General features: G+C 38.5%; 1 protein-coding gene across 1 annotated transcript in view; it reads left to right on the forward strand.

Annotated features, from left to right (window-relative positions):
- EYA1 (EYA transcriptional coactivator and phosphatase 1) overlaps positions 1-23,293 on the forward strand; it is a 168,323-nt gene that overhangs the window by 10,932 nt on the left and 134,098 nt on the right. The window contains exon 4 of the mRNA XM_078072305.1: positions 19,734-19,811. Coding sequence (XP_077928431.1) covers positions 19,734-19,811 — 78 coding nt within the window. The remainder of the gene's footprint in view (positions 1-19,733; positions 19,812-23,293) is intronic.

Genomic DNA, 23,293 nt, shown 5'->3' on the forward strand with positions numbered 1-23,293 from the left:
CATAGCAGTAAAAGGATTTTTATTTACATACCTAATTAAGGCCTTGTTTGAAAAGCAGTGATTCTTACCATCTTTGTTTTTCCTGGTTGTCTTATGTCTATGGGAGCCTAAGATTGGTTAGTTCATATATTGCTCGTTTGAGTGTTTATTTTTGGTTGTCTGGGGATGAAGAGTGGGGAAGGGTGAAAAAGAGGTGTGAGCAAGTGGAACTAAGAGCTCTAAGTCTGAGTTTTTCTCTATTGTAAATTTAGCTCCAAACTCAAAAAGAAGCTTAACCTTGTCTTAAAGCAGATGAATTTGCCTTTAAGTGACATAAAACCAGATGCAGTTGGAATCCTCACTACAAATAGGGTTTCAGGAATTCTGATGGTAATTCAAATAGCAATTTTGAATTGGTATATCAGATTTCCAAGATGATAAGAGATACAATCTTGAATTAGGTGGCTAAATTTTCTGCGTTTTAAAATTTATTTAATTTTATATTGCATATTTTAGGAGGCTAGGTTAATTCAATTTTACAAATTTATATTATCAGAAGCTATTTTAAAGTTTTATCATTTCTACAAAGCTTAGAACACTAACAAATTATCTGAATTTGTTTTTCTCACTGTAATGTGAATTTAGTAAAATACAGTTATATCCAACTAGAGTATTTTTAAGAAATCTTATTTACAAGAAATATGTAAACTGGAATGAATGTGTATAAAATTATGGTTTGAGGCTGCATTTTAAAGGCTACATTTGCATATTTGTGGTCAAATATTCTGTTGTCAATAGAAACATGGTAATCTAATTTTATTATTGTTTACATTCTGCACATGATTTACTTTCTGGAAGGTTAGGGGACATTGCGAGTAAAAGGATTTCTAACGGACATTTTTAAAGTCTGCCGGTAGCCCCATGATTGGTCTCTTATAAATTGTTCTTAAGCAAAAGCCATGAAAGAATGAACAAAATACTTTTTGGATTTGATATTTGCCTATATTGTGTATGTGAATAGTTTCTACATGCCTATTACTAATTAATAATAATAATGGCTAATGTTTATAAATAACTTACTGTTAGTCATTATGCTGACCGTTCTCCATGATTTGTTTCATTAATCTTCAGAAAATTCCTGACCTACCAGCATAATGGTTAAGAGGCTGGGTCTGCATCCCAGCTCCACTCTTTACCAGCAGTGTTCGCTTCCGTTAGGCTCAGTCTCCTCATCTTTAAAATGAGGATAATAGCAGAACTTATCTCAGGCTTGCTGTGAGGATGATAAGTAAAACCTGGAGCACACTTGGAACTGAACTAAGTGCTCTGTATTTATTAACTCCTATACCAAGTCTAGATAATAGACGCCTCTACAGTCTATTGCTGTTTTTACACACGAGAAAACTGAGTCTTAGAAACTTCAATGTCAAGTTTAAAGGCACAGACTTTGTAATTAGTACCACTAATACCTGACCTAGTATTTGAGTCAAGTTCTATCTGAGTCCAGAGCCTGGGTTTTTAAATCACTGTATTAGGGACGCCTGGGTGGCTCAGTCGTTAAGCGTCTGCCTTCGGCTCAGGTTATGGTCCCAGGGTCCTGGGATCGAGCTCCGCATCGGGCTCCCTGCTCGGTGGGAAGCCTGCTTCTCCCTCTCCCACTGCCCCTGCTTGTGTTCCCTCTCTCTCTGTCTCTCTCGCTGTCAAATAAATAAATAGAATCTTAAAAAAAAAAAGAAAAGACACTGTAGCCAGTACATAATTTGGCTCAGCTGGGAATAATATTTACATCCATAGTAACAATGAATAATATGGATTACTCTGAATATATTGTGAGGGTAGACAGAGGGAATGAAAAGAAATGGCAATATATACATGTTATATAGAAATTTGAGGATAGCTATGGGGTGCCTGGGTGGCTCAGTCATTAAGCATCTGCCTTTGGCTCAGGTCATGATCCCAGTGTCCTGGGATCGAGCCCCGTATAGGGCTCTCTGCTCGGCGGGAAGCCTGCCTCTCCCTCTCCCACTCCTCCTGCTTGTGTTCCCTCTCTCACTGTGTCTCTGTTAAATAAATAAAATCTTTTAAAAAAATAAAATAAAATCACTGTATTAGTCTTTGGAGAGAATATGTGATTCCCACCACCTGCCAGTGTCTTTTCTGATACCTTCCTACTGAACACTGGTGCCTTCGCTGCCCCATGGATGCCTTCGTAACTGGAGAACCCCATTCCCTAGCAAGCAGCAGAGCTGTGAAAGGACCGATGGCAGAGGCTTTGACGACGAAATGACTTCATTATGAGGACACGTCCCCAGGGCAGTTATACTCTGGTCTTTAAGTTCTTGTGTGTGTGAGTGTATGAGATTTCATCCTGGTGTCACGCGTGCACAGCATATTACATCAATAGGTTGAGTTTTAAGGGATTGTCTCTTACTAGTTTTCAAAGCTTTAGACTTAATTATAATTCCATCAGCCGTCTCTCTCTGTTAGGCTTCCTTGGGATCAAACGGAGATGGGAGGTCCTCTCTGCTTTTCATTATAATAGTCATTATTCTATACACATTTGGATTGGAGCAGAATTACTGTGAAATTTAAAAAGTAGTTATAGTTTTGCTAATGCTCAGGGTAACAATTTTCTATCTCAGAAAATATGTTTAAGTGGGTGATAAATTTGGTCACATTTCTCTTGACTTAGAGAACCAGGTTGTGTTAACCAAGCAAAACTCAGAGAAGCAGCTTAAGTGGCATTTGTTGGAGGCTCCATAGAAACAGCAGTTTCCAAAGCCAGGATTTGGGAGCATGCGTGTTATGTTCTAGGAGCAGCGAGTTGCTGTGCAGGCAGCGTGAGCGGAGGGACATGAACAGGGCGTGTAGGAGGTGAAGTCCGAGGATAAAGGTGTGGCGTGTGTAGGGCCTTGCAGCTTGGCAGATATACTATAATTTATTACAAATAGCTTTCACAGTAAGAAGAGGAACTCCAGTGCTCATTGCCTAAAAGTAGGCTCAGAGTTTCTAGAAAGCCAGGCTTCTTGATATATTAATGACTCTCTGTAAACGGTATTTGCCTAACTCCCAAGACCTAATAGTTGGGAGAATCACGTTTCCATGCCCTCTCTTCTCTAGCTGGGCCAGAAGTTTGGTATGATCAGAAATCTCTATCTCCCTTAGAAAATCCTGTCTTCTGGGAAAAATTTCTAGTTCCTCCGGGGAGATGTGTGAAACTTTAGTGAGTGCTAGTATTTGGCTAATTCTTCATCCTTCCCTCATGGATTCCTTGCCTTAAGTAATTCCTGATTTGTTATGATGGCCAAGGATGCCCAGGAGTGAGCTGTAGATAGATAAAGTGGTATGTCTCTGTGTGGCCACTTTGCGGACTTGGAGTAAAGTCTGAGAGTGACTCATTTTCCGTTTTTGGCTGCAAATATACAATATAATAGGAAAAAAATATGTAATTACAAATTTTCCATTTTTACTTTGGGTAGACAAAAAAGTTATCTGACACATTGCTGTCTTCAGTGACTGCTAAATAATCAAGGATTTATGCTAAGGATTTATGTTAAGTTTTAGGAACCCTTTTATAAGTAAAACCTTGTTATGTTTACGGTAATTTGTTGGTTTGGCTGATATATATATATATATATTTTTTAGTTTCACTTTATGCTACAGTATCTCATTATATTGAAAAAGGTAGATGAACTCTACCAAACATATCCCAAGGTGATATGTTTATGTACTCCCTTTAAGGCAAATTGGAAACAGTTCTTTTACATGAAATGAATCAAAATCTAAAATGCTTACCTATTTTACCATTACATCTGTTACTGTTCAGGGGAATTGTGAGTGGAAAGAATACTTTTTAACAAAATAAGGAATATGAAATGAATTGACTAAGTTCTTACTGTTTATCGAGCACATCATTATGCCTTCTGCATACCTTATTTTATATACCTCATTTTAAAGAGTTTAAACAGCATAGTAACTGTTTTGGAGAAGAGATTCAAAGACATGTGAGGCTGATTTCAAAGCCCACATTTACACTCTAAAACATGGACTCCCCGATAGCCAAATAACTCGGTTCTTTTTTTTTTTTTTTTTTAAAGATTTTGTTTATTTATTTGACAGCGAGACAGCAAGAGAGGGAACACAAGCAGGGGGAGTGGGAGAGGGAGAAGCAGGCTTCCCGCGGAGCAGGGAGCCCGATGTGGGGCTCGATCCCAGGACCCTGGGATCATGACCTGAGCCGAAGGCAGACGCTTAACGACTGAGCCACCCAGGCACCCCAAACTCGGTTCTTATTGACATAATTTATCTGCCTTAAGAAATTTTTATGTTACCCTGTCTAAGCATATGATTCAGTGAAGGAAGTACAAGATCTATTTATATGTGTGTTTTGCTTAGTAGAGTCTCTAGGTTCCTTAAAGGCAAGGATAGACCTGTTCACTACTGTGTCCTCAGCATCTAGCAGAAGTCTTGGCAGTGATTAAGCAGTCAACAAATATTTGTCGAATGAATGCCCCATATGACTAAGCAAACAATGCAGGCGAGTGATTACAAGAGAAGAGAACCATTCATTTTATTTAAAGGCACTAACAGATTCAATGAGTATCTAACATCTGTTTTTCAAATTTTGAAAGTGATGATTTCACAGACGAATTTATATAATAGTTATATAGGCTGTCCATCCAGAGAACATCCACAGTCAATGTTGCTGCTGATTTTGAATTTGATCTATAGTAACTGACTTGCATTTGACCTGTACTAATTAATTTACTGATGGAAACCGCTCCTATTGGACTTAATAGCATTTAGCAATAATGAAGCAACTTCCACATAGTCCCAAGAAATGACTGAATTATAAAAAGATCAGGCAGTTAGATGGGTTTAGTATCCTTACAGGATGGTAAGGAGTCATGATTGGAGATGAACATTCTAAAAGATGAAAAATTTCAAGAATAAAGATACATACATACTGTAGTGAAAAAGTCTATATATATGAATTTATAAAATTATATATCACACTGTGTATTCACCATTGCATCATTCATTCATTCAAGAAATATTTGTTGATTTGTGTCTAGAAATTTACCAGATATCATACTTGCCAAGGAGAAGTTTACAGTCTACTGTGATTTGCAGACCTATAATCAGATGACCACTATACTTTATAACAAGGGCTATATTATGCAGAGAGGTGGGGACCTAATTATGACTGGGGTGATTGAGGATGGTTTCTGCACACAGGTAATACTTAAACTGAGTCTTGAAAAAGAAGTAGAAAAACACTCGGTGCCAACCCAGGAAGGAAGAAAGGGCATGGATTGTAGAGCTGTGGCAAAGACATCCCTCATCGCGGGAGTATTGTGTGTGTGTGTGTGCGTGCGCGTGTGTGTGTGATGTTTGGAGAGGGATATGTGCACAGTGCATATGCAATGGGGCTAAGACAGTGGCCCAAAGCAGATGATGAAGGGCCTTATGTATGAGGTTCAGGAGTTTGGATTCAATCCTGTGGGAGCTGAACATTGGGAGGCTCACAAACAGGAGAGTGATATGACCGAGTCTGTGTTTCAAAAATCTACTCCAGTAGTACTCTGCAACTGTATTCAAGGGATGGTAGGTGGGGAGAAAAGACTCTAGGTGAAAAGCTATGTTAGGACATTTTTGTCTGAAATCATGTACTTACTTACACGTTGTTATTTCAGTACAAATTTACATCCGATGCTTGCCTTAAAGAAAGTGGAGAAGGCATAATATTAAAAATAAAGAAAAGCATGGGATGCCTGGGTGGCTCAGTTGGTTAAACGGCTGCCTTCTGCTCAGGTCATGATCCCAGGGTCCTCGGATAGAGCCCCATGTCAAGCCCCATATCGGGCTCCCTCTCAGCAGGAAGCCTGCTTCTCCCTTTCCCACTCCCCCTGCTTGTGTTCCCTCTCTCGCTGTCTGTCTCTCTGTCAAATAAATAAATAAAATCTTAAAAAAAATAGAGAAAAGCAGTATTGCATGATGGGGAGAACATGGATTTTGCAGTCAGACTAACCCTGGCTTAAAAAATTGCAGGTTAGCTATTTACTAACAATGTAACTAATGTGTGGGTTTTGAAAGGCAGCAGAGCAGGGGCTTGAGGGGGCTCTGCCACACAACAGTTAGCTAGTGTGATGCTGAGTAATTACTTAACTGCTCTCTGGCTCTGCTCCCTGGCCTATAAAATGAAGAAAATAATAGTACATACCTGTAGGATTGCAAGGATGGTTACATGAATTGGTAAAACACTTAGAACACAATGTGACTCCTAGGAAGTGCTTAATAGTCATTGATTATTATTATTATTATTATTATTACCATGATCATCATCATCTATGATCTCTGAACCTTGCTTTCTCCATTAGAAAATGGAGATTGCAGTTTTATCATGGTATTATGGCAATGTCTATTTAAAATACTGAGCATTGCGGTGCCTGGGTGATGCAGTCAGTTGAGCGTCTGACTCTTGGTTTTGGCTCAGGTCATGATCTCCGAGTCCTGGGATGGAGCCCTGCGTTGGGCTCCACGCTCAGCAGGGAGTCTGTTTGAGGATTCTCTCTTCCTCTCTCTCTGTCCCTCCCACTCGTGCTCTTTCTCTCTCTCAAATAAGTAAGTCTTAAAAAAAAAAAAATTAAAATACTAAGCACAGTCACTAGCATCTACTACATGCTCAAAAAATAGCAGCTATTATTAAATAATTAGAAATGTTATATTTAAAAAACCTGCTGGGACTGGCTACTGTGTCTCCACGGGAGGAGGAGGATATTTTCTCCTCCTCTGAGGTCCTTCACATTGTGTAATGGCTGCTACACGTTCTCTGAGTACCTGGGCTACTCAGTAAGTACTTGCTCAGTTAATATATAGTAAGGGTAGGATTTATGTCTGGGAACTCCTGCAAATTGGTGAAGAATGGGAAAATATGGGGGAAAAGCATGATCTGAGATGTAAATTTGGTAGGTTGATTACATTTTAGGCAAGTACACCATTTTTCCAGATTGATATGATTGAGGTTCTGAGTCTGAGCCAGCTCATCTGCTTCTAATCTTCATTCACTAGTTTATTTTACCATCCGCTAATTTGCAACATACACTGATACATTTTTATTCAGTGCCCTGGTATTCTGGGACTTTTCCTATGGCTGTTCGGTTTGCTGATTGTTCAGATTTCCATCAGAGCAATGATTAAGGATGATAAAGCCCTAGTTAGGAAATGTTTGACTTTTCACTTTTTAAAGGCTTCATGAAAGATGGTAATAAAAAAAAAAAATTTAAAACTAGCTATATGACCTTAGGCTACTTTTTAAACACCTTTAAGCTGCAGTTTCCTCATCTTCGAAATGTGACAATTATAATAAATATTTCAAAATTTGCCATGAGGAACAAAGGAACTATTGTTTGTAAAGTCCTTAACACAATTCTCGACATATAGTACGTGCTCAATAATCATAAACTTCTATTTAAAGTATTCCTTTTCCATTCTAAAATTCTAAATATCGCCTATGTCATAAATTGAGAATATTACTACCTTAATTCTTAATATTAGAGCAATCTTTTCATACCATTGTGCCATGCTTCCATTATTATAACAAGCTAAAAATAGTTAGATCCCTCTTTGGAATCTAAATGTAGGTATCTGTTAAAAGTCATTAAATGGCACATTTAAGGTTGCATACTTAGTTATATATACATCTTAATTAACAGAAAGAACCAGAAACAAACATGAACTCTAGTTAATGATGTGAATGGTGAAGTATTAAAGGAATATATATTGTTTATGCAGCTTATTTTGAAATGCATGAAAAATAAGATGGTTTTATAAGAAATAGATAGGGAAAAGTAAATATTTTAATGTTAATTGTGAGATTTAGGTGGTTGGTTTATGGCTCTTCCCTGTATACTTCTTTTTTTTTTTTTTAAGATTTTACTTACTTGAGAGCGCGAGTGAACGAGAGAGCATGAGCAGGGGGATGAGCAGAGGGAGAGGGAGAAGCATACTCCCTGCCCAGCAGGGAGCAGGACATGGGGCTGGATCCCAGGACTCGATCCTGGGACCCCGGGACCATGACCCAAACCAAAGGCAGACGCTTAACCAACTGAGCCACCCAGGTGCCCCTTAACTTTTCTATATGTATGAAAGATGTTATAATAAAATATTGGTAAAAAAAGTGAACCTACAATACTTAATGTGTCCTAGGAAGGAAACATTTGTTTTTTTTTGTTTTTGGGGGGTTTTGTTTGTTTGTTTTGTTTTTGTACAAAGAACTATTCCAGAATCTAGCAGAAATACAAAGAAGTATGTGACACTGCTGCTGTCTTAAGGAACTCACAGTCTGGTTGGGGGAGACCAGACTTTTTGAAAATTGAGCCCAAACTCAAAGGTCCTATTACGTCAGTTGAATTATGAAGGTGGAATTTTCCACATGTGGCTTAGAGATCCCCAGGAGTTGTAGAGCTAGTATTGAGGTCAGCAAATGCTTTTGTGCAAAAAGCTTTGTTTGTAGGAGGAGGAAATTAGCAGGCCACATATATGTTTAACTCTTTGTCACATGGGGACATTCTGTTACCTTCATTAAAACACACATTTTCATGTCTGAAATTTCACAGTAAGTTTTTGTCATTATGCACTTTCTCAGTCAGCAGATTAGAAGCAGTCTGTCATTTGTGTTCTGAAATATTTCAGTGTTAGAAAGAGGGCTTCATGTCTGTGATTCAACAGTCTTACACAATTCACAGACCTGTACCTCTGAAACAAATAATACATTATATGTTAAAAAAAAAAAAAAAAAGAAGAAGAAGAAGAAGAAGATAGCAGGAGGGAAAGAATGAAGGGGGGGACATCGGAGGGGGAGACAAACCATGAGAGACTATGGACTCTGAGAAACAAGCTGAGGGTTCTAGAGGGGAGGGGGGTAGGGGGATGGGATGGCCCGGTGATGGGTATTAAGGAGGGCACGTTCTGCATGGAGCACTGGGTGTTATACACAAACAATGAATCATGGAACACCACATCAAAAACTAATGATGTAATGTACGGTGATTAACATAACATAATAAAATTAAAAAAAAAAAGAGGGCTTCATTCTCAAGAAGGTTAGGAGCCACTGATCCAAACAAAAGTGCTCTCAGAGTTTGGAAAAAGAGCTCTTCAGCTTGTGGAGGTCTGGCCAGGCTTCAAGAAGGAGATGGAATCTGAGCTGAGTGTTGGGAAATGGGTAGAATTTGAATAGGTTGAGAAGAGATGGAATGCATTCTAAATGAGGGACCAATCTGAACAAAGGTAGGATAGTTTGGGAGACTGTGAGGAGACTAGTTTAGCTGAAGAAGGAATTGATAGGAGATAAGGTTGGAAGGATCAGCTGGAGCCAAACTGTGGAGGACTCCGAACATTAGACTGAGGAATTTGGACTTCATCCTGAAGCCAGCAGAGAAGCCATGGAATATTCTGAGCAAGGGCTTGATATGGTGAAAGTGTTTTAGGTATTAATCTGGCAGCAATTGCAAGGAGAGACTGGAATGGGGGAGAGATGGACACATACGGAGGCTCGTGTAGTCTGCCCAGATTTTATGTGTCCAGGATCTGAGCTAGTGTGGCAAGAATGAGAGTCACAGGAAAGGAAAGTGAAGTCTCGAGACCTTTCAAAGGAGCCGTCGTCATCTACCATGGGGCATTTCTTTTACCAAAGAGAGTCAACTAGTCGAGACCTCTCCAGAAGCCATTGCATGGTGCTGCCCCAATACGGTACACACGCTACGCTTCTGTGACTAACAAGTTCTGAAATTGACTAACAGTTCTTGTGGGCCCTGTATACATTCCGGTTCTAAGTTTAGTCTATACGTGTTGCTTTGTTTTTCATAAGGTTATGAAAGGTGTGATATTTTGAAAAACTGATATTTTTCTACCCTCTTTTAGGCAAAAGAGGATGGATGGCTCTAACTTTAAAATTTTGGAGGGATAATAATCCTCCTCCAGGGCCAATATACACATATAAAGGAATGCCTCATTTCTCAAATGGGAACTACCCAAAGAAACACATTTGCTTCATGGATATATACATTTTTAGATAAAGAAGAAATGGTTAAGTGGCTACTTACAATATTTATTAATTGAATTCTATGTCTTTAAAAAGTGTCACATAAAATATATAAATTTAGGACTATTGCTGTTTTCCACTTTCATATTTCACGTAATCATTTTATTCATTCTTTTCACATAGGCATTTGGTATCCCTTGATGCCACTTTTTCAGTCATTTGACACAGTTTTCAAAAACCTACATTTCCACTTCTAACTAATGGTTTGAGAAGGAGTACTCATTAAATCCATGAGTGATACTGCCATTGAATCCAAATTGTAACATAATATTATGGTGGCTGTGCTTTTATTTTGTCCCACAAGTTTATATTTGTTATCTAAACAGCATAGTCTTGTGCAGTGTAGCTTTTAAAAGTTCTTTTAAGGTCTATTTATAGCAGTAGCTAATATTTGCCTTTGAATGGTTATGCCCCATGCATTATTATTAAATCCAGGTACTTTACCTCTCTTTTGAAGGATCCAAGCCCAGTCCTTTTTTAACAAACAAAAATTCCAGTGGTAGACACTATTTTATGTTAATGTGTCTTCTCCAAAGAGTACTTTGTTCAAAATAATGTAACAATATGTCCTGTGAGAGGCTTTACAAGAACCTGCCCGTAAATTGACTGAGTGGTAATTTGGGAGGAATAAAATGTCATCTTACTTTTGAACATACCCAGGATTATTGTTAATTGCTCTATGCAATGTGCCTAGCAGTATAAAGTCAGTTGTAAGTCATTTGTACATTTTTACCTTTATTTGTTCTCTCAATGAATATTGAGTTTCAACTATGTGTCAGGCGTTGTGCTAAGTTCTGCAGGGATATAAAAAGATATAGTTCCTACCGTAAAGAGATTTATAACGTATTAAAATGGATAAGACTGAAATGTAAAATGAGGTAGAATAGGATGTGTTTTCTAAAGGAGGTACAAACTCAGATTTAGTAGCTCAAGGAAAAGAAAAATCAGTCCTGAGTAGTAGGTCAAGCAAGACTTAGCAAAGCAGATGCAACTTTGATTGAACCTGGAAAGAACTGTGAGATTTAGTCAGATGGAAATTTTGCCAGAGGGAAAGGCATTAGCAAAACCATGGGTTTGGGGATGCATTACGCATTAAGCATCTCCGTTTAAACTAGTTTGGTTTAAATGTTGAATATATACAGTCATGATTCATGGTCTGTAAAATGGGATAATATTGTCACACAGAAAAGTTAGGACAATTAGATGTGACCGTGTATTTTGTAATACTTTGTGTTCTTGTAAGCTACTAGTTATTATATAATTAGGGAAGTAAAGCAAAAAAAAAAAAAAAGAAAAAAGCAAACGTCTTGGTGTTAGAGTGTGTGGGGGGGAGGCTTAAAAACATGATAAAGGGATGTAACTTAATAGCTTAATTCAGGAGAGCATGGAGAGCTGAAGACCTCAGAGCAAAGAGCGACTCACTCAAATCTAAGCTATGGAGAGATCAGCATCTGCTTAAAGTAGAAAGGCCAATTGCCAACTTTTACGAGAGAAGAGATATAAAGTAATCAGGATAGTGGCTGTGATTTAGAAAGAAGATGGTTGGGAAAGATTAGAGTGGTAGAAATTGTAGACCTGGCAATAGGGTGTGAGGAGAGGGGATCTAAGAGAACTTGGGGTGAAGAGGAAACTTTCTAAGTGACATGACCATTACAGAGGTATAAAATGAAGATTTTATGTTAGAGTAGGTTGAGTTCAACCCTGATCCAGGCAAGGGCATTGTGTAATTGGGATGTGGGGATTGATTCCCACGAAAAAGATGTGCTGGTAAGATAGAGATTTGGGAGTTCTCTACATGAAGATGATTTTTAAACCTCTGGCAAGGAAAGACTAGAGCAGCATTCAGACAGGTAAGAATGGCATAGAATTAAACAAAAACAAAAACAAAAACAAAAAAACAGAATAAGCAAAGGGAAGAAAATCCAGAGAAAGGAGATAGATCTAAGGGGAGAGGGGGAATGTCACTGTGTTGTATTGGGTCAATGATAAGAAGAGAATCAGAGGAAGGCCCATTCTGTAAAAGAATTAAGGAAAACCAGGATTGGAAAAAGTTTGACGTGGGCAATTAAGAAAGTCCTTTTAGTGAAATAGCAGCTATAAAGGGATGAGGGAAAAGACTAAAGAGAGAATAGATGATCCAGATTTCAAGGCAAATTTTTAGGAAACTTGGTGACGAAAGAAGGGAGAAAAGTATCATGGTCGAGAACAGACTTTTAAATATTCAGGGAAACCTGCCTTTTTAATTAAAGTATACCTGACACACAATGTTACAATGAGTTTCAGGTGTACAGCATAGTGACTTGACAAGTCCCATTATATGCTATGCTCACCACAGGTGTAGCAACCATCTCTCACCACACAGCACTATTACAATACCATTGACTATTCCCTATGCTGGGCATTTTATTCCTCTAACTCATTTATTCACAATGGGAAGCCTTCATTTCCTAATCCCCTCATCCATTTTGTGCATGCCCCTACTCTCCTCCCTTCTGGCAACGATCAGTTTATTCTCTGCATTTACAGGTCTGTTTCTGCTTTTTGTTTGTTCGTTTGTTTTGTTTTTTAGATTCCACATATAAGTGAAATCATATGGTATTTGTCTTTCTCTGTCTGACTTATTTTACTTAGCATAATACTCTGGGTCCATCCACGTTGTCGCAAATGGCAAGATCTCATCTTTTTTTTTTTATGGCTGAATAGTGTATACACACACACACACACACACATATATAGTCCCACAAGTTTATATTATCTATACAGCATAGTCTTGTGCAGTATAGCTTTTAAAAGAGTTCTTTTAAGGCCTATTTATAGCAGTAGCTAATATTTGCCTTTGAGTGGTTATGCCCCATGAATTATTATTAAATCCATGTAATTTTTGAAGGCTCCAAGCAGAGTCCTCTTTTAATAAACAAAATTCCAATGGCAGATGCTATTTTATGCTATGTGTCTTCTCCAGAGAGTACTTTGTTCAAAATAACATAACCACATGTGTCCTGTGAGAAGCTTTACAAGAACCTGCACATAAGTACATATATGTATATATGTTAGGTATGTATTTACACATGTATATATATATGTATGTATACACATATATCCCATCTTCTTTATTCATCTATCCATGGACACTTGGGTTGCTTCCATATCTTGGCTATTATAAATAATGCTGCAATAATCATAGGGGTACCATATATCTTTTCAATTTAGTGTTTTTGTGTCCTTTGGATAAATACCCACATGTGGAATTACTGGACCATATGGTATTTCTATTTTTAACTTTTTGAGGAACTCCCGTATTGTTTTCCACAGTGGCTACACCAATTTACATTCCTACCAACGGTGCATGAGGGTTCCCTTTTCTCCATATCCTTGCCAACACTTGTTATTTGTCTTTTTGATTCTAGCCATTCTGACAGGCAGGCGGTGATATCTGTCTTTGTCAGTAGAAGAGAAGTAGCCTCTTGAGATGGAATTATTGAGGATTCTGGGAGATCAAATAATGGAGTTTTGTTGCAAAGGAGGTATGAAAGTGGAACCAAGAATAAAGGTTTAAAAGGTTAAATCCTACTACAGGAAAGGAAACCTCCATTGAGATTAACCAGTAGGAAACTGGGAGATGTTGCAGGAAGATCATTGAAAGATCTAATGTAGCTTCAACATTCTTTATGAAATGTTGGTTAGGGCATGTGCTGAAGAGAATGGGGAATGAGGTGAGGACTAGGGGCTTGAAGAAAGTGGAAAAGACTCCATAGAAACTGTCTCAGGTACAAGAAATGGAAAAGGGAGATTGTCGAGCAACAAGATGACTCACAAGAACATGGAAAGCATAAATTTTAACAAATTTGGTCAGCATGCATATTGTGGCCTCCTCGCCCGTGCTCAACCATCCAGAACAGCAGTTGAAGAGTGAACAGCAAGGGCTTGCCAGTGCTAGGATTAGAGCCTGGCAAAAAAGATGCTTGGAAAAACGAGATGACCCAGGACTCTAAAGTGGAAGCTCTGGGTTCCAGACTGGGCCAGTGAAGTTGGAAAGACACGATGTTTTGATGAGCAAGTCTAGTATAAGTGAGCAAATGAAAAAAATGTGACAATTCTTGGAGGTCATACAATTCTAGGCAGTGGTGTAGCTGAATCATTTAATAACCAAAATGGAATGAAGGCAAATCTCATTGAGATCTTGAGATCTCTCAAGAGATGAAGGACTGGATTTTTCATGCTCTTGATCATTATAGTAGGAAACAAAATAGAAAGGAAGACCAAGTGTATGTCAAGTGAAGACAAGCTGTGCTATTATAGTTTGAAAAAAAAGTTACAAAATAAGCTTAGATACTGCTGGGGGAGGACCTGCTGTTCACCTGGGCTGATGCCTTCACTGTGCAATCCTGGGCAGATTCTTCATAACACAAAGGCTGGCTCCTACTCCAGCAGGCAGAGCTGTCCTTTGGTAGTGAACTCCCTTTAACTGCTCTCTTAATTTATGGTAAAAAATTAACCAAATGGATTTAACACGTGTCTCCTCTGATCAGCCCATCATCTTTCTTGAGGCTGTTTATATGACTACAACATTTAAAGTGCAACCAGAAGTTGCTTGATGAGCACAGAGTCATACTGTAATGGGTTAGTTGGATGATCTTGAGAGCTAATGTCACCAAGCTCCAATGGTCGGATAGATGCGTCTCCACTTAAATTTATGGTGAAGGAATACCGACTTATCTTTTCCATGGGCCAGTTACAGTATATTCCCCCTACACAGTACTAGAGAGAGAGGCCATTTTCTCCTGGGATCCTCAGTCTCACTTGCCATGTACATCATGATCCTCCTGCTAGCCTGTATCTTCAGATGGAATATACACAGATCGTAGTGACAAGTACAGTAGTACTCCCTTATCTGCAGTTTTGCTTTCCATGGTTCTAGTGAAATGCAGTCTAGAAGTAGATAGTCCTCCTTCTGACATATCGCCGGAAGGTCAATAACAGCCAAACACTATGTCACAATGCCTACATCCTTTACCTCACTTCATCTCATCCTGTATGCATTTGATCATCTCACATCATCAGAAGGAGGGTTAGTTCAGTACAATAAAATATTTTGAGAGACCATGTTCACATAACTTTTATTACAGTATAATTTTTCTATTTTATTGTTGCTAATCTTACTGTGCCTAATTTATAAATTAAACTTTATCATAGGTGTGTATGTATAGGAAAAAGCATAGTATGGGTAAGATTTGGTACTATCCATGGTTTCAGGCATCCACTGGGGGACTTGGAACATATCTTCCACAGATGAAGGGGGACTACCGTATAATTATAGTTTTCTTATATAATCATGATTAATCCTGTATTCTTAAGTTACGTTCAAGTTATCTTGGTTTGATATTGGCTGTCCTGAGTAAAATGGCCTCATGTTAGATCTTAGGTAAGTCGCTTGACTTTATATTTTTAATTTACTTTTCGAAGGACAAGTTTAACTTTAATGTAAAGTTTATAATAGATTTTATCCCATAAGACTTCGATGTCTCTTAAAGAGACCTATAATGATAAAGTGACTATAAAAGTGTGGCCTTTGGACTGGGTTAATGATTTGTAAACCACTGGACAGTGCTCAATGATTTCTAAGCATTCCTCTTCTTTTTTTTTTTATCCTTGCATGATATGTTATCCCCATTTAACAGATGAGGAAGCTGAGACACACAGAAATTGAATAACTTTTCCAGATTTGTGCTGTGAATAGCAAAGCTAGATTGAAATTCAATTGATAATTCCAAAGCTGATACTTCTAACAATCTTTATTTGATATTGCTCTCTGGTACTAGTCCCCAGGAGAAAGGCATTCAGTGTAGGAGAATCCTGCTACTACTAATGATGATGATAGATATAGTTTCTGCTCCTACTTTATACCAGGTACTTTGTATAAATTTTTACAAATCCTTCCTGCATTCCTGTAATCTAGCTATCATTTAAAAAAATTTGTACATGAGATAATTAAGGTCAGAGATCAAATAACTTTTATAAAGTCATATAGCAGATAACTGGAGTCTTTGACTCTAGAACCAAGGTTCAAAGGTGTTGATAGATGGGAGTTTGTGGCACCCATGGAGGGTAGCAAGTTGCCCTGTGTAGTGCGGGCCTAGAGTACATGGCTGAGCAAAGGAGTTGGGGGGGATTGTGGAGATTAAAGAGGCAAAAGAGAGTTTCTGAATATTTTTAGAGATGAGTAGGTCCTTAAAGTATCAGATGGAAGATTGAAGACTTAGAGGGTAAAGAGAAATTCTTAAGTGGGGGCAAAAGAGAATAAAAGTTGCTGTTTTCTAATAGACTGAAATCCTGTAATGAAAGAAAAAGTACAGTGGAGATAAAAGAATTGTACAGTTATTTATTTATTTTTAAAGATTTATTTATTTATTTTAGAGCAAGCGAAAGAGAGAGAGAAAGAGCATGCGCACAAATGGGTGGAGGGGCCGAAGGAGAGGGAGAGAATCCTCAAGCAGACTCCCTGCTGAGTGTCGAGCCTGACGCAGGGCTGGATCCCAGGACTCTTGAGATCATGACCTGAGTTGAAACCAAGAGTTGGCTGCTTAACTGAGCCACCCAGGCGCCCCGAGAATTGTTTAGTTATTTAGAAGAGAACAGATGCTTCATAGATTTTTCTTTTCAGATAAGTGTCTTAGATGGGATCATTGTTCTCAGATGTGACAGTACCTTAAATCTCTAAGACTGGAAAAAAAAAAATTCAGGATGTGGTGTTTTAAACTGGAAGCCTTGGAGAAGTGCTCTATGATATCATCTATGGCATATTTTTAAATGTGATAGTGGTAGTGAAGATGGATAGTTTGGTAGCTGGAGATCAGTCTTGTCTTTTTAACTTTCTGGTGGGGGTATGCTTGGCAACAACACCAGAAGTGGTCTCCCCTCATTTGGCTTTCACTCAAACTATTTTACATCACAATAAATCTCCAGTCTCTTTAGCATCAGGTCCTGGTGATCAAAGTATTCAATTCCAGTACCTGATAAAATCATGACTATCCTGGTAGTTACTTTATGTGTATCCTCTTTAACAGAGCCTTTTAAAAAATTGGGTTCATTAGGAAACGGGAGTCTTCATTCCTTAGAGTATAGATGGGTATATTTGAACAATGACAAAAGGCAATGTACTTGGGGCCTAAAAGAAAAATTACCCTCTTCCTTTCCTTCCTACTTTTAATGGAATTTCAAGTATAATTGAATATGTCTCCTGGGAGTGAAAGCTATATTCGATCAAACTAATAATATGGAGAATAGCTAGAGTAAGTCTTTGGGGGGGGGCGGGGTACAAGAGTAGGAGTGGTTTTGGAATAGTCAAGCTTTCACCAAGTAATTTTATAGTCCAATCTACAGAATCATAGATCTTAGATTTGGCAAAGACTTGGAAGTAATCTGGGCTAATACCTTGTACACTGGAAAATTTCTTCTTCACCATTTTCTCAAGCAAGTGGACATGGAGCTTCTACTTGAGATCGTCCTGTGAGTGCACTAGCCTGGAAGTGTTAACACTCTAGAGGAGGGTGTGGACTGCTGGGGTTTTACTTCCTTCTATATCCACAGTGTGTGGCACTGTGCCTTAGTTTCCTTGCTCTGTTGTAGAGTAGTGCTAATTATTGGGAAGTGCCATGTGTTGTCATTTCTTCAAGACTTAGAATTGAAAACATCCAAAATTAATTCCCATTTCTGCCACTTGTGACTTTGGGCAATTTTGCTAATCCCTTTGGTTTCCATTTTTGCATGTGAAACAAGAAGACAGTACCCAACTAGGGAGTTTGTGAGTTGTACTCTGAGACCTACTTAGAGAATGATTTAAAAGGATTAATCATAATGTCTATAGTCTGACAATAGTAGGCACTTTACATGACTACTTCTCCTTGAGCCTGATTCTCATCTTTGATCAGCGTATGCTATTTGATTCTGAGTTCAGATCCCTGTGGTAATCTGTCTAGTACAGAGTAAAATAGAGCTATTGCTTTACAGGTACAGGGCATTTATGAGTTCTTTCAGGAAGGATGGATAGGATGTGGACAACTGGGTAGGATACTTTGGAGCTGTGCACCAGCAGGGGAGGACGCGCTTTCCGCCACCTATGGCAGTATAATGGTTACAAAGAGCAAGACAGTTAGATTGCCTGGAGGTGTGAAGAGAAAAGGGAAATACAGGCTTATGTCAGAATTTATTAGCATGAACTGAGACTTCTAACCCCAAACAACTGGTGGAAAGTGAAAACTTCAGTTACACTATTGTTTGGTCTACATTAAAACAATCACTTGGAGTGATTCCCATTAGACTCACTGGCTTTATTTTTCAACTTTGTTTAGAAGCAGTCTAAATAATTAATTTTTTGGAAGTGACTATCTGCTGCAACTATTTATAATGTCTATTTGAAAACTCATTATGCATTAGTAAAAGATTCAAAGGTCAAGGAGGGTGAATCTGTTCTTTGCCTGATATTTATAAGAGATTGGCAATGTTGAGAGAAGGAAAAGCTGCATTTTCTCCATCATTCTTTCCCATTTCAGAATGTACTTACTTGTGAGAGAAGCCACCCCAAATATTCTCTTGGTAGGACCTTTGTTTTGGAAAACATGTTACTGATTTTTAAGTAGCCTCTGAGATATTATTGCATTCTTTCTGAAAACCCATTAGTGGGAATATATAACTTCTACAAAGTGGGCCACAAATTCCAATGGTAGCACTTCGCCAGTTGTTTCTAAGAACAATAATGCTATCTCTTCATTAAAAAAACAAAACAAAACAAAACACCTAAGTCTAGGGGAAAAGGCAAACGTTCTGAGGTGGTCTGGCTTATCTGCTTAATAGGGGTCAATAATACCATCACTATATCAATGGATTGGGTTGCTATCATGAATCTATAGCATAAATCTAAATGTTTTTATTGTACAGCTACAAAGGACTTTACTAAAGATCAAAATGTTTCCCACAAACTATCTGCTATTGGTTTTATTTTGGAATGAAAAACTTAATTTCTGCTTCATTTACACTTAGTGTGGTTTTGTACTAAGTGTACATCAGATATTGACATATTGGCAGCCAGATATGGCTGAGTGGTAATAATGATCCATTAAATTGAGTACTCTGTTTTACAGCCATATTGGATAACCAAGAGAGTGCACGTGTGCGTGCGCATTTGCACACACGCACGCACGCAATTGCGTCTGCCTGTCCCTAAGCATGATGAAAATCTACCAGTGTTATTTCCTACTTCAAGTCTTTTTATTCTACCGTTTTGGCTCTGTTGGGCTAAATGGCTACATAACCAAGGAAATACCCTCACATCCTCATCATATAAATTTTAAAATTTAAATTATTTGTTAATAAGCAATTCAATTAATACGTAAGGTAATGAATTTAACTACTTTTAAAGTGTTTCTTTTGAAGGATAGCTTGTTACAATGGATTGTTTCCTTAGGGATTAAATAGTTAATGTGTATGTCTTTTTTAAAATTCTATTACAAATATTAATCTGAATTATATTCAAATACTAAAAGACTGCTTTTTAAAATGATTTTCATGTGACTATTTTGAATATAACTTCTCTACCATGCCTTTACAGATAACTATTAATTGGATATATCCTATATGTTGTTTATTTTTGTAGTTAAAACAGAGCCAATGAGCAGCAGTGAAATAGTTTCAACAACAGCAGACGGGTCTTTAGACAATTTCTCAGGTTCAGGTAAGGAATAAATATTAGATTTTCACATTAATACCAAGCATGGTTTTTCTTAGTTTATTTATATATGTAAGTTTTTCTCTGTGGGTATATGCATGTGTGTATGTAGTATAAAATTGTACTATAGCTTTACTCAGAGTCCTGTACCTGCAATTCTGTTGTTTTTATCAATGTTACGAAGTATTTGCTGAAAATGTTGATATCCTATAGAGATAAAATCAAAAGCGGTTTTTTTCATTTTTCTTCAACTAAATTATCTTTATTATGTTAATGACTCCTGCCCTTTTTCTCTCATTTGTATGATTTTTCCAATTACGCATATTTAGGTAGGCAAAATTTGGCTTCTGATACTCTTTAAGCAGACTTAACCAAACCATCCTCCTAAGTAACTGTCATGTCAACTAGAGATCTAAATTAGACTTTATAAAGCAGCTTTCGGTCCTTAAGTTAGTTTTGATCTCTTTCACATTAACAAAGTTTGTCTTACTAGAATTCGACTTATGCCAGAGAATGTGCTTGGTGCTATTACAGATTAATAGGTGTATGAGAATGGCCCTGGTTTGGGGCTTAGTAGGGTGAATAAATGACCAGACTATCATATTACACTTTGATATTTCCAGAGGGAAGGCCAAAGATCCCCAAGAAGGGTTCCCCAGGAAGGGACCCAATAGAGACCGGGTTGGGATGGAGGGGGTAAGGAAAGGTTTCCTGGAGGAGATGCCTGCACTCAGCCTTAAAAATGAGTAGGAATAAAGCACACATTGATCTGGGGAGGGGAAAGTTGGACAGATAGAACATTCCATGGGAGGAGACCAAGACACAGAGGCATGGAATTTGGAATTGCCAATGGTTCAGCATTCCTGGTGTGTACAGTGTGAGTGGTGATGGCATGCCGGACAGGGTCAGGATAGAGTCTAAAGAGGCATTTGTGTTCCACATGATGTTTGCTCTATATCCTGAGTACAGTGGGAGGCATCAGAGGAAGGGGGTTGCATGATCGTATTCACATACAGAATCCTGACTGTAGCAGGAGGGAGAGGGGCTGGAGAACTGAAGTAGAGAGACCAGATAAAGTCTTTTTGCATTAATTTGGGCAAGAAATCATGAAGACCTGAGGTAAGGTGCTGGCAATGTTATGGAAAGATGGTGGATTAAGGTGTATTTGCAAAGCCGAATTTATGGCATAGTAACCAGTGAGTACAGGGGATAAGTGAGGCAGAGAGACAGGTTAAGGTGATGGAATGCAAGAGGAGCATGACTGAGAGGGAAAGGCATGTTGAATGGGAGGCAACATCCACTCGAAGATGTTGAAGTTCAGGAATGATCTGGAATGGAAATTTTGGGAACGTGCAGGGAGTTAAAGCTAGTGGGCTCTAACAGAGTTGAAGACAGAATCCAGGGAAGACCAATATAGAGAGACAGGCAGGGAATAAAATGAAGATGCAGGTTTTCAACTGGGAAAGAAGGAAGAGAGTTGAGTTGGAAGTAAAGGCAGGAAGGGTTTCAAGGAAGTGCTGTCTATGTGATAGATTGGTATACAGCTATTAAAAATAGTTTGGAAAAAAAACTTAATGGCATGAGCAAGTGTTAACTATATTAAGTGAAAAGCAGGTTACAAAAGAGTAATATGCTCAGTATAATCCATGTGTTTTTAAACATTTATGTGTATGCATATTTGTCTTTGTGTATGTGTATAAAAATTAGTGGTGGCTTTCTCTGGATGATGGAATATAATTTGAATTTTATTCCTTCTGCCTTTTTTCAAAAATGTTTTACAGTGTATTTGTATAACAGTCATACTTTTAAAAAGTAGTAATTTTGAAGTGCAAGTTTATCCAAGTCACATACTGAGAAGAGATAAGTTTTTTTAAGTATCTCTAGATAATAGTATTGCTTCGCTATTCTTCCTGGTATTGAAAACCTGTGGTTTAAGGAATTCCTTGTTCTTAAGAAATATACATCGAAGTAATAGTTAAGGGACATCTTACCTGCAGTTCCAAAAAGAGTGAGCTATACATGTGTATGCATATACAAATCTATAGGGGAAAAAGAGAATAGAGAATAAAGCTAATATAATAAGATGTTAGCATTTAGAGAATTGTGGTAAAGGATATCTGGGAAGTTTTTCTACTATTTTTGCAACTTTTCCGCAGTGTCAAGTTATGTCAAAATAAAATCTAAATGAGGAACATCCGTGGATTTAGCCTACAGCAGTTTCAGTGGATGGTGCTTTACTTCCCCTCATGCCCACTTGCCCCTATGCCCCAGTTCTGTTTTCTCCAATACAGTTCCTAGCAGATATATGTGCTCATAAAGTGCCGTGAGGAAATGGGTGATTTAACTAACAAGGTGAGGAAGTGGAGACAGGGAGGAGAAAACTGTCTTTCAAGTACATAGGTGGTAAAAGGAGAAGAGAAGGTAGTCCATTAGAAAGCAGGAGATAAGGCTGAGGATGGCATTTAGAAGGTCAGGGTGGTTTTGGCTGCCAACACCAACTTTATAGAGGTAGGGGTTAAAGGTAGTAGATAAAATGGGGATAATCGATGCAGGGAGGTGCCTGCCGGTACAGCAATGGCTTAAATCCTGAACAGAAGTGGATCGCCTTAGAAAAGGAATAACTTTCCCACAGAAACATCAGGAACAGTGGACTGGGAATGAACACAGATGAGTTTGAAGTGGAGGAGGAGTCAATATGTTAAGGGAATTCCTGCCTGATTCCTCTGCTCAAACCCTCCAGTAGCTCCCACGTATCTCTGAGTAAATGCTGAGTCCTTACAGTAGCCACAAGCCCCATCGGACCTATTGCCTCCTTCCCACTATTCCTTCAACATCCTGGACAGGCTTCCAGTCCAGACCTTTGCAGTGGCAGTCCCTCTGCCTGGGGCACCTCTCTGTATACCTGCCTGACTCCCTCACTACCTTCCAGTCTGGGCTCTCATCTCCCTTCTCTGCGAGGCACCCCCCACCGCCACCCCGACCATCCTACTTAGTGTTGCAAAACTCTCACTGTAGGGTTCCAGCCTCTCTAACATGCTAAACACACCCCCCCCCAATAACACAGCCTTTTGCAAACTGTATCATTTACTTGTGTATTAGGTTTATTGTTGGTGTTTCACTCCCACCAAAATGTAAGCTTGTGATGGCAGAGATTTGTTTTGTTTCCTTGACACCTGAAAGAGTATCTGGTGCTTATTAGGCACTTAGATATTTACTGGATGGATGGATGGATGGATGGATGGTTGGATGGATGGATGGATGGATGAATGAAGGCTTCTACCATTTCCTCTGAAGTGACTCAAAGTGAGGATAGTGATAGGCTTATAAGCTGGAAGAGATGGAGAAGATTGAAATAGATGTCACGAGGAACTGGGAAGCCTGAGGCTGCTTGGAATGTAAAGGAAGGTTGACAGTAGAGCCAGAGTCCAAACAAAGGTAGAACTATGAATGTGGAGCCTTTATCATAGAGCAATTTTTCTCTACAAGGG

The sequence above is a fragment of the Halichoerus grypus genome, chromosome 5, assembly GCF_964656455.1.
Source record: "Halichoerus grypus chromosome 5, mHalGry1.hap1.1, whole genome shotgun sequence".
NCBI classification, from domain to species: domain Eukaryota; kingdom Metazoa; phylum Chordata; class Mammalia; order Carnivora; family Phocidae; genus Halichoerus; species Halichoerus grypus.